Raw genomic sequence first — 12,472 nt, 5'->3', positions numbered from 1 at the left:
CCCACGTGCGCGCCACCCCGCCGCGGCAGAGCGCAGCCCGCGGCCCCGCAGGCAGGTGGGAGCGCGGCGGGCGGCAGGGCCCCCCCCGCCCGGCCCCGGCCCGCCGCCATGGGCGCCTGCCCCCGCCGGCCGCCGCCGGCCCCGCGCCCCGCCGCCTGAGGCAGCGCGGCTGGACGGGCAGCGCCTCGCCCGCAGCCCCTCCGCGCTGCGCGGCGGCCCCGGCTCCGGCCGCCACCATGGGGGCCGCCGCGGCGTGCCGGAGCGCCGCCGGGCTCGCCGGCTTCCTCACGGTGAGTGTTGAGTGTGTGTGCGCGCAGAGCGGGGTGGGGGGTGTCGGTCCGTCCCTGCGGCGCCGCCCGCGCAAGATCCGCGGTGTGGGGGGTGGGGATGTGCTGCAGTGCAGCGCTGCCCGCCCGCGCGTGGGGTGCATGCTGCTCGGCTCGTTTGGGGCGGGTGGGCAGGGGTGTGTTTTGGGAGGATATGTGTGTATTTGGGTATCCTGTTGGCCCCCCCTCCGCCATCCGCCGTGCCGTGGGGTGTGCGGTGCTCCCCAGTGCCCACCCCGGCGGTGCTGCCTGCCCCAGCCCCCGCGACCCCAACCCTGCCAGCGGGCACTGCCTGGGTCGGACATCCCCAGCTCCATCCTCTGTCCACCGGCTCCTTCCCCTCCATCCCTGCTTTACTGCAGGCAGCAAAGGGCGGCATTCTCCGCAGAGGCTTCATCCAGGGCTGTGCCGCACCTCGAGGTCTGAGCGGATCCTTGGTTCACCCCCCTGCCCTGTTCCCTAAGCTCAGCGCTGTTCTGGAGTCTGTCCATCCATCCATCTCTCCCTCCCAGCTGCTTTTCTTGCCACCCCTTAGACAGGCAGCAGAACTCACCACCAACACTAATTGCAGGCAGCCGCCCTGGCTTAACACAGAAATGTTTTTCCTCTGGGTTCACCCTCAGGTTTACCTTTCCAAATAGAGCCCTTCCCAGTCAGCATTTCAGAGCTACATCCTGTCTTTTTGGCGAGAGACGGTAATTTGGTGTGTCAGGCACACGCCGCAGCTGCTGCGGCTGGGTTGTGTAACCGAGGAGTGCACTTGCTCTTGAACTCAAGGTGGATCTTAGCAAGCTGGTGCTGGCTCGGCAGGAATCCGAGTAAACAAAAAATAATCTAAAGCTGAGAGAGCATTAGCTGGGAAACAGCCTCGTTGCTTTGAAGGCGAAGGGTGACTTCACGCAGTAGCGAAGCAGCGCGGTGCTGGCCGGGTGCTCTCGAGCACTGGTTTCCCACTGGGAGAGGTGAGCGCTGCTGCACATCTGGAAGATGAGGTGCTGATGGGAAGCTTGAGATATGGAGCTCCAGCCGGGATCCTGGAGGTCAGCTGGGAATGGCGGGTATAGAAGAGGGGGGAGGGGGGAAAACAGAGTGATATAAAGCAGGGGTGTCAAACTCATTTTCACCGGGGGCCGCATCAGCCTTGTGGTTGCCTTCCAAGGGTCAAATGTAATTTTAGGACTGTATAAACGTAACTACTCCTACATTTTTACAGCCCTAAAATTACATTCGGCCCTTGGAAGGCAACCACAAGGCTGATGCGGCCCCCGGTGAAAATGAGTTTGACACCCCTGATAGGTATAGGGAAATGCAACAGCAATTTTGCAAAATGAAGCCAAGACTGAGCAAATGTACATTGCTTGTGCATGCATGTTACTCACACTTTGCATGTGCTGATTGTACGAGCAAACGAGCTGTAAGACAAAATTCCCCTTGGCTCGTATGCTGGCAGGATGGTCCCTTGGCCACCGGCCAGGGTTTCTTCATTTGACATCTTCATCTTCAAAATTTTGGGCAACTCCATTTAGCACCACAAAGAGTTAATGTTTTTCCAGCCCGAGGGAAGTAACTTCAAATCAATATTTGGTGGGTCTCTTAGTGGTGCAGCAAACCCAAATCTGCCTGGCTGTTTTTTGAGCGATAGCTGCTCAGCAGCGGTTGCGTAAGGTTGGTGTTGGTTGTGGTTTCCCTTGCTTGGCATGGGCTTTGGGTGTCCACCAAGATAGTTTCCAATATCTCCCCTGATACTTTGATTTGGAGGTTTGGGGACCCTGGGCATTTCATCTGCTTGGAGCAAAACCGTGGCTGCCGGGGATGCTTGTGAGCTCTGGTTGGCTCTGGCTGCAGGAACAGCCGCTGGGTTTTCCTTCATGGGGACCACATGTGCCGGTGCTGCCGTTTTGACACACTTGACTGCCTGCGTTTTGCTCTCGAGATGTAATAAAGGGACTGCTGAGCAGGGTAAGCCCTGGACTCTTGGTTTCACAAACCCCAAACCAGCTGAAATAGCTGGATGCTTTGCAAGAAGCAGAAAATTGCTTTGTTTCTTGGTGCTCTCCTCACAGGCAACTTTTTTCAGAGAGAGTAACTTGATCCTTTTTACAGTGAGCGGGGCAGGAGGTGGGCTCCTCCTGGCTGCAAAGTTACCGTAAAACTTCCAGACCAGTTTATTTGTCTTTCTGGTTTTGTTTTAGTATTTGTTTTTTCCTCCTTAAATGTCGCAAGAGATTTCCCGGTGCTGGTTGGCGGATGGTGCAGCTGACCTTTGGGAAGGGCTGTGCAGTCCATCCCTGACCTGTGCCAAGGCATTGCCATGGAACCAGCTGCCATTTCTACTACATTCTGCTGATTTTGCTCAGAAACAGTTCCCCAGAGTATTAATTTAGCACCGTCGGTCTCTACTGTCTTACAGCTCTCTACCATGGTCAAGTGTCCTGCGATGACCTGTCTTTTTTAATACATTTTTTAGGTTTATCGGTGCCTCCCTGCAGGGCTGGCAGCAGGGTGGCACTGTACACAACCTGAGATTGTGACAGCCTGGGGGTGTTCACGCTGTTTCAGGACACAAATGCCTGTAGTTCTATCAACTTTCTCCCGGTGTTGTGCCTCACTGGGCCACCAAGTGGGTTTGGTTCCCAAATGAGCTGTTGTATTGCCAGCCACGTCCCCCATGCGTGTGCCCAGGAAGCTTGTGACCCCTAAAAGCTATTAACCGTGCAAATTACCCATTTTCAGCATGCAATTAATTAAGAGGGTGATGGAGGCATGACTTACATACAATCATTGGGATGGAGACATCAAGCTGGGAGGTGGTAAGGTGGGTCATGCCCATGTCAGCTGTGGCTGGAGGGTTTGTTTGCAGCCGAGCATGAAGGTCCCCTTGTCTGAGCCATTTCCCTGATGTGGGAGGTGAAAATGAGTGTTCCCCAACCTGATCTGCTTTCCTTGTACCATGAAACCTCCACATGTTGGAACAGGTGGAAGTGGCTGGGAAGCACCTTTGCCTGAGCGGTGCAGGGCATCAGTGCTCAACTGGGGATGCTCTTTGGGATCGTGGTCATCCCGTCTTCCTGATTCTTTTGGCTTCATTGTTGAGACTTGCTCCTGTGTTGGGCATGGAGAACAGCACCGAAACGTCTTGAAACCAAATCTGCTCTTTAGTGTTGTATTGCACCAACTGCTTTTTTCTGTGGTGGTTCGGTGTTTGTCTCTTCTTCCAAGTGGCAAGTGATAGGATGATAGGAAATGGCATCAAGTTGCACCAAGGAAGGTTTAGATTGGATATCAGGAAAAAGTTTTTCGTGAAAAGGTTTGTCAGGCATTGGGACAGGCTGCCCAGTGGAGTCACCATCTCTGGAGGGGTTTAAAAGGCACAGAGATGTGGTTCTTAGGGACATGGTTTAGTGCCAGAGTTAGGTTATGGTTGAACTTGATGACCTTGAATATCTCTTTCAACCAAAATTATTCTATGATAAGTAGCAGATGCTCAACTCTGCTTAGCCTTCCCCCACTGGGACTTGCTGTTGTCCCTAAGCTTGGAAGCACTTATGCAGCTGAAGATCTGGAGATGTTCAAAAGCACCAGTACCTCTTTGCTTGAGATAGGTTTGAAAAGAAACCTCAAACCCAACCGAAAACCAAACCTGGTCCTGTTACAGTAGCACAGATCCCACGGGCTTTGGTTACGCAGATGAGTGATGGAAAAATGCTGGAGATGAGCAGAAAAGGGAGAACAGGATGGGACCTGTGGCACATACTTGTAACAGGGTTGTCGATGAGTTTCGCAGGGTATGGCTCAATGCAGAGAGAGAAATCAGGATCTGAGCCGCTGGCAACGCAGCTCATCCATGGCAGGAGAAGCAGGGCTTTTCCAGCCTCTCCCGACACTCCGTCCCATTTGGTGGTGGGGCGGGGAGGAGGATGAATAACACAGGTGACCCCCCTGGGATCCTGCTGTATCTGGTTTGCTAATTCGGGGTTGCGTCATGAGGATTATGGGCAGCAGGCTTCCTTACAGCCAGCTAAGCGCTTCGTTAAATCATGTCTTAAGGAGGGGAAAAATAGAGTGCATCCTGTAAGCCTTTGCCACCTGCCAAGGCAGCCCCGCTTTTTGTTTTTAATTTGACGTGCTGTAATTAGCCCGGCCGCTGCAGGATCCTCGTCAGCTCCTGCGGGCTCGCCTGCTTCTGCCTGCTCTGTAATTGCTGCTTCAGGAGGGGAAAAAAAAAATAATTAAAAAAAAATGAAGTGTTTTGTACAAATCCCAAGCTGTAAATTATTTAGCAGGTGAGACAGAAATGTGCTGTGTGTTTCCAGGAAGCAAGAGACTGCACCAAAAATGATGCGGCGCGGCTTGCGGCTCTGCTGCGATGTGCCTTCTGCAGAGTCATCTTGTTGGGAGGCTTTTTTTTTCCCCCCTTATGAATGTGTTCTTGCTGGCTGACAGCCCAGAATAGGTAGCAGAGCAAAAATAAGGGTTTGTATAACATAGACAAGTGATTTATGTGCCTGGCTGTGCTGTTAAAAAGCGTTAAGGTCTCTGGTCTTTTTACCTTCAGTGTAGAAAAGCGTCTTTGGAAATTCAAAGTAACATTGGCTCGTTCCTCTCTCTTCCTCTTAACCCAGCCTGTGGCTGTTTGAAGATGTTTTTTCTATTGCTTTGTATGTTGTATGAGGTTGCGTCAGCCTTTCTTTTGAGATGCCTTTTGTTCTTGGTGTCTTATCTTTGCTGGCATAACTGATGTTGAATCCGTGGTCTTCTAGAGGAAGCAGAAGTCCTGTTTGGTAGATGAGGCATCTCTTGGAGGTGGAGCAGCCTCAATGCAAAGGAATTAAGGGAATAAATCCCTGGGATTTGAGACAGGTAAATAGATTTGTACCCATCATGCAGCCAAGCCCAGCTGGGTGCAGTTCGGTGTCTCAAAACCTTTTACCTGTGTCTGATGCAATGAGGAACTAAGTTACAGCAGAGCTCCTCAAACAGCTTAAAAATAGCGTCGGGTTTTCTTTCCTGTTGCTAACATCTGGTTTGAAGATGGTTCAGATGCGGTTGGACGCTCGAAGAAGAACATCCCCTGCGGTCTCGCCAAACCCTAGGCTTACATGGGGCTGTATAAATTCCGGAAGGGCAGAGGGGCTGAGAAATAATCCGGTAACACCCGATAGCCTGAATTTCATCCAGTTGTGCGTTATTTGGAAAGGTAACTATTTGAACAAGTGTAGATTAACAAATAACAGAAGATGAAAGCTTTGCAGGTCAGAGCTGCCACCTGCATGTGGTTTTTTTTGTCTTCTTGGCTTGTGCTGGAACCTCTCAGCCTTGAAACGCAAAGCTGCTCTGAATTGTCCAGGGGTGGCCAGGTAGCACGTACTGCTGAAACACAATTAGCAGTATTTACCGCCCTGGCAGGATTGCAGTGTAAATGATGCTTAGTCTCACTGAGAAGCGTGGTGTCAAATTTAAGGAATTATAGTCGTAGGTGGCAGTGTGTCAGGGAGAGCGTGCTGCCATCTGCACAAGTTCTTTTCCACCCGACCTCGCTGAGGTCCCTCCCCTTGGCTGCGGAAACATCTTCGTGGTCCCACAGCTCTGGGATGTGTTTCGTGATCCCACAAGGGATCGCTGGCGGAAAGGGCTCTGGTCGTGTGCTGTTGTTGATTAACAACCTCCTGTCTGTCTTCCAGCTGTTTGTGCTCCTGGGCACTGCTGACGGTCAGTCGAAGCTGACATCTGAGCAGAACGCCATCAGCCTCCCCCCCGGCAAGTACCGCCACCTCGACCGTGCCACCAACAAAGAGCTGATCTGCGACAAATGTCCCGCAGGAACCTACGTGTCTAAACACTGTACGAAGAGTACCTTAAGAGAGTGCAGCCCTTGTCCAGATGGGACTTTTACTAAGCATGAGAACGGCATAGAGCGGTGCCACCCTTGTAGAAAACCCTGCGAACTGCCAATGATCGAGAAAACTCGTTGTACTGCCTTGACCGACCGTGAGTGCACTTGCCTGTCGGGTACGTTTCAGACGAACGATACCTGTGTCCCTTACACGGTGTGCCCGGTTGGCTGGGGCGTCCGCAAGAAAGGAACTGAGACGGAAGACGTGAGGTGCAAGCCGTGCCCTCGTGGTACCTTTTCTGATGTGCCTTCTAGTGTGATGAAGTGCAAAACATACACGGACTGCTTTGCGAAAAACATGGTGGTCATCAAGCCGGGGACAAAGGAGAGTGACAATGTCTGTGGTTCTCCAGCGTCTCTTCCCAACACGTCTTTGACTTCGTCAAGCACCGAAGCAGATGAAGAGCCCTATGAAGTTCCACCAACCTCTCAGCTTCCCAAAGGTAATGTCCACCACTAAAACACAGGCATGTTTTTGGTCATGAGGTTGTGTTCCTGCCTCAGTCAAGGTTGGGTTTAGTCTGTTAAAGGGCAGTCTGGTCTAAAGCATGGATGATGCTTTTGCTTTGTGGCCAGAAGGCAGCTCCAGAGTGCATCAGGTTGCCCTCAGTGGTGTTAAACCATGCTTAATACCATTTTCACTGAGACTGCGATTGTGATTTGACTCCTGCCTGTCCTGCTGTTTGAACTGAAAGGACATCACGTTCCTCAGCCACTTTTCCTATCTGTATGTTGTGCTGGCACAAGTCTTTGTGTGTTTGGGGCAAACCTGAGCAGCGCGCAGCCAGAAAACCCCAACAGGAGAGGAGCTTCGCTTCATCAGGCTGTTTCTCTGAGGGATTCTCTGCTCTCCTGCCCGTGCTTTCCCTGCTCAGTTTCACCCTGTGGTGTGCCAGCATATTGGTTTGAATGGGAACTGTTGCCAAAACAGCTCTTCCAGGAGCCTGGGCTGTGCTGTAAATTATTTTCTTTAACCTGTGAGATTTCCATTAGTTGTGACCCGTGGGGAGTACCAGGCTGAGCTTCTCATTCTCTTGTTTAATTGGAAATGATCGTCACAGTCTTTATGGAGATGCTATAGCCACAGCTGGTGGCAGTGGTGCTGTGGGACCCCATTTGAGGTGGTGCTCAGCACTTTCTGAGAAGCTGCCTCCTTACAGTGTCTCAAATGGGGCGTTTTAATAAAAAAATGCAACTTTTGTTGGCCTTTACACCTGAGTTGGTAAATACAATAGCAGGGAAGTGCTGACAGTGGTAGACACCCAGTGCTTCTCCTTTGTTAGGTCTCAAAGCTTGATATGACATTTATGTGTCATTGGGAGAGGACGGGAGGGTGTTCCCTGACCTTTGAAATCAACTGTAGACAATTAGGTAAAAGTTAAAGCATTTTATCTGTTTGTATTCCAGTCAGAGTGTTTTGGATAAACAAGGCAGAAGCAAAATCAGGTTACAGATGTTTACACTCACTTTCTGGCTCAACTGGTATGAGATATGCTCTTCAAAAGCCAAGTTTCCAAAGTAAGCTCTAGTTCTTGTCACAATAGCCCCTTCCTTTTCTCACCAGGCTTTGGTCATGCAACTGGCTGGGACCGGAGAGCTGTTGGTTGATAAGAAAACTCAATAAATATGGAAAGTAGATCTTAGGAGGAAGTTGTTGTTTTTTTCCTGTTGCTTTAGAAGCCGGTTTTGTAGTTGATGCATCTGCAGCTGCTCGTGGTGCTGATAAAAATGTTTGTGCTCCCTTGACAAAACCCACTAGAGAGATACTAAGCCTTCAAATTGTTACTTATTTCTAGCCCAAATACTGGATTCCACAACTGGAGTAAAACTATCATTCATAAACTGAAGAAAGAAGAATCAACTCCCTCAAAGTTGTAGGTTTTCCAAGAGATACTGAATGTGGGACAAACACAGATTGACAACATGCCTTTAATAACTCATTTTTTTTTTAAAGAGCTGCCACTAGCCTTAACCAACAAGGGTCAGTTTTACTTTGAACCTACCTCTGTAACTGTACCCATCTGTTCCCAGAGCCAAACCCCAACTTCACCTCTTCCCTTTCTCGCTGGCTGGCATTGGGTTTCTGTCTGCTGGCCAAGCAGATGCTCAGACAAGTCTCAGACCGTGACATGATGCCGTATCGCGTCTCCGGTGCTGTGACACTGAACTCTCCTCTCCTCTTGCAGGTCTGAACTCTTCAGTTCCCGACTTTGTCCCCTCTCCTGTGCCACGCACATCCAGTGGCACGACGGAGCCAACGGGCTACGACAACGAAACCTCTGCCAACGAGACGGACGGTGCCGGCAGGACCCTCGCTGGTTCTGGCATCACCAGCCAGGCACAGAGCTACCGGCACAAGCAAACCAGCCGAGCGCTGGAGAAGCAGTCAGCGCTGGAGATGTCGGGGGGTGAGAAGTCCAGCATGCCATACAGGCCCCCCCGGCGAGGTCAGCAGAACGTCCACCAGCACTTTGACATCAACGAACACTTGCCGTGGATGATCGTCCTCTTCCTGCTGCTGGTCCTGGTGGTTATCGTCGTCTGCAGCGTCAGGAAGAGCTCACGGACTCTGAAGAAGGGACCCAGGCAAGATCCCAGTGCCATTGTGGAGAAAGCTATTATGAAAAAGTCCACCACCCCCACACAGAACAGAGAGAAGTGGATCTATTATTGCAACGGGCACGGTGAGTGGTACAGACTGGGGGTTGTGGGTGTTAGCATCTTCTCCAACATCCCACACAATGCTTTGGAAAGGCTGCTCCAACGTCCAGTGACTGGTTGCTCTTCTGACTTTCTGAGTCTTGTAGCAATGACAAAAGCCACACACTGGTTCCTCAGATGTGTATTCATGCTTGGCTTTTCGCCATCCCTGTTCCCGTGGTGTGTCGCTGTTCCCAAAGGAGGGGTTAATGGAGGGCTGGTCACCTGCTTGCCCCAGTTCCTCTCCATTTCTTTCCCACCCCTCCTTGGTGGAAGGCTCTTGAGCAAAGGCTTCTTTTGTTTTTTCCTCCCTTTTCCACTTTTCTTCTATTTAACTCTCTGTCTGTTTTCTTGGTGACTCAGATGTGGGTCTGTTTGTCTTTCATGTTGTCCTTTTTCCCTCACCTCATCTGTTCCTGGAAGGTTGAGTCATCCCCCACCTCTGGGCAGCACCTCAATTTCAGGTTCTTAGTCCTAAATCCCAACCACTGGTTTCTGTTTCCAAGACCATTGTCCATGGTGGAGCCTGGAAGGTTGTCCTTAAAGACCATGTCATAGAGGCATACCACTCCATCAGTGTCGTGAGGTCTTTCTGGAGGCTCCAGTTTGTATTGTTTTCTCTTCTTTTGGTGGATGTCTCGCTGCCAGCTTTTTGATGAGACTGTAAAGATGACCCATTTTGGTTATTATATTGAAATTTGTAAAAGTCAATGATAAATTAATGGTGGCATTGAAACACCAGGCTGCCATGATCTCCCTAGTAGGATGTGTGGTTCTTCCTCTGCAAAGCTGCAGTTACAGTTCTGACCCCTCTTCTCTTATGCAGACAGCCCTGACAAGGCCTTATTTTGGGTTAAACTTCCCTTCACACTTAACCTTTAGAAAAGCACATTTAACAAGGCAGGGACATACAAAGAATGGATTGAAAAAAGATTGGAAGGTTTAAGAGAGATCAGTGCTTGATGCAAGTCATCCTTGAGCGCTTAAGTACAAAGGAAAGGCAGCTTTGAGTAGGGCGTCTTCTGTCATGTACTCTCTTCTCCTTCCTGCTGATTAATAAACCTACACTTTGTTTGCCTTCGTTTAGTGCATTTATAGAACCAGTAAGATCTTGTTGGAATTAGTTTTGTGCCTTCTCTTATGTTTGTTCTACTTACTGGTTTCCTTTTAACTCTTTTGAATTCTTGGGGTGTGGTTTCTTGTGCTTTTTTTGCCCTTTGCAATAACTTTTTTCCAGTAACCACTGCACTCCATTGTCCCTAAAATCAGTGGTACCCAAAGTATGGTCCTTGGGGCAATGGTGAGTGATCTACAACCAGGTTGTAGAACCTTATTAAACATCCTTATTTGTGGGTGCTGCCAGAAATACTGCATGGCTTTGGCCATGGCTCATTGGCCAAAACCAGCTGTTTGTTACTAACTTGTAGTAACTTTTTTCCACGTGACCTTAATTACCAGTTGATTGAATTTCTCACTTAACTATTTTTTGTAGCAGCAAATGTTTATCTCAGAGCAGAGGCTGAATTCGAACAGGTTGGGGAGTACTCAAGTGCAGGGACCAGACCAAGCTGCTTTGGTTTCTAACCTGGTATTTCAGACCCTCTGCTGAAGGGCCCATCTGACCCTTCTTCTGGAGGCCACATGAGAGCTGCCTTTGTGAGCAGCGCTGTGTGTTTGGTCACCAAGAATGATTCAGGCTAAAGAAACTGCAGGTGATACATGGTGAGCAATGAGGCTATGCTGACCCACTTATGTACAACCCCACCTCCCAGGTATTTTCATTCTCTGGGGTCAGCATCGTTCATGGGTCATGTTGTGCTTCCCAAGATGAGTTGTACAAGTCTTTGTCCTTTAATAGATGGATTGAACTAGTGCATCAGATTCACAAGATATTGGCCAAGTTTTCCCTTTGTCTTGGGAAGTAAGCTGGACCTAATAGCAAAACCACATTTGGCTGATAAACTGGCCCAGTATCTGATCAAGCCCCTTAGGTCTGGAGACAAATTAGAATCATAGAATCAGAAGAGTTTGGGCTGGAAGGGACCTTCAAAAGTCATCTAGTCCAACCCATGCCATGAGCAGGGGCATTTCACCCGGATCAGGTTGCTCAGAGTCCCATCCAGCCTGGCCTGGGATGTCTCCAGGGATGGGGCATCCACCACCTCTCTGGGCAAACTGGGCCAGGGTTTCACCACCCCAACGTAAAAAATTTCTTCATGTGTGGCCTGAATCTCCCCTCCTTTAGTTTAAAACCATCACCCCTTGTCCTATTGTAACTGGCCCTTCTAAAACATCTGTCCCTATCTTTTCTTATCAGCCCCTTTTAAGTACTGAAGTGTCACAGTAAGGTCTCCCCAGAGCCTTCTCTTCTCCCAACCCGAGCTCTCTCAGCCCTGTTCCTTGGTACTCCTGGCTGGGTGGTTTGGCACATCCCTCCCAATCATTCTTGCAGTGGTCACGCTGGTTCGGTGTTGGCCTGGGTGGCTCCATGACTTCCTCCCGCCTCTGAATATCCTCAGCTGAACTTTGTGCAATGAAGGCAGACAGACAAGCGCAAACCAATTAATGCTTTGTCTTGCTTTTTACTGCAGCACTGGTGTTGCGTAAGTCTCGTTGGGTTTAGCTGGAAGGGCATGGCTCATTAGTTCTTTCCTGGTGATGGTACTCTGCTGTGTCAGATATGGAAATTGTTCTCCTCTGTGGTGGTGTGTAAATCCCTCTTTGGTTTTCCTATTGAAGAAACTGACTCTTAAGACTCTGTTTACTTGAAATGAGAGAAAATGTAGTGACTTTTTTAATAGCTGTGTGTTATGCTAAGACGGGTGTCAGACTTATTTTCACCGGGGGCCGCATCAGCTTCACAGTTGCCTTCGAAGAGCCAAACGTAATTTTAGGACTGTATCAACATAGTAGTTACATTGATACAGTCCTAAAATTACGTTTGGCTCTTTGAAGGCAACCGTGAAGCTGATGCAGCCCTCGGTGAATGTGAGTTTGACACCCCTGTGCTAAGATGGGCTTGCAGAGCTGCAGTGTCGTGGCTCAGCCTTCTGCTGCTCCAGCAGCGCTTGTACCCAAATCAGGCTTCATCCTGAGGCAGCCTGTCAGATAAGGGTGAAAATAGCCAGGGGCAAACTTCAGGCTGTCACAGAGAGGAAATCTTGCCCCTCCCATGCAGATCCCTTTATGGTAAGCAGCCAGAGCAAAGCCTCCATAGATGTGAGGACCACAGCTTCTCCCCAAGTCTTCAGGTGCCAGCCTGGTTTGTGATTGCATTAGGGGTGTGGAGGGCAAGAAATCATCTGGGACTGAAGTCCTGGGGTCTGGTGCTGACCATGTGCCAACATCCATATAACCTTCCCACCTATACGTTGGCGGTCACGCCAACAAAGGATTGAGGTGTGTTTATTGCTGGGTGAAGCCTGTGTACGTGGCTGTTGCGCACAATCTCCCCCCGTTTCCTCCTAGTTTACCATCTCCTCCCTCCTAATCCTTTCAGTAAACAGCTTTAACCTTTGAAAGGGAAGTCCAGGTCTGACGTAGCTGATGCAGC

At 50.0% G+C, this 12,472-nt stretch overlaps 1 protein-coding gene across 1 annotated transcript in view; it reads left to right on the top strand.

Annotated features, from left to right (window-relative positions):
- Positions 1-236: 236 nt before the first annotated feature.
- TNFRSF21 (TNF receptor superfamily member 21) overlaps positions 237-12,472 on the top strand; it is a gene marked incomplete at both ends in the record, with an annotated part of 35,353 nt that continues 23,117 nt past the window's right edge. The window contains 3 exons of the mRNA XM_080341656.1: positions 237-290; positions 6,008-6,662; positions 8,406-8,903. Of these exons, the coding sequence (XP_080197782.1) occupies positions 237-290; positions 6,008-6,662; positions 8,406-8,903 (1,207 nt within the window). The remainder of the gene's footprint in view (positions 291-6,007; positions 6,663-8,405; positions 8,904-12,472) is intronic.

The sequence above is a fragment of the Nesoenas mayeri genome (assembly GCF_963082525.1).
Source record: "Nesoenas mayeri genome assembly, chromosome: 3".
Classification (NCBI taxonomy): Eukaryota; Metazoa; Chordata; class Aves; order Columbiformes; family Columbidae; genus Nesoenas; species Nesoenas mayeri.
This window is presented reverse-complemented; position numbering and strand designations above follow the sequence as displayed.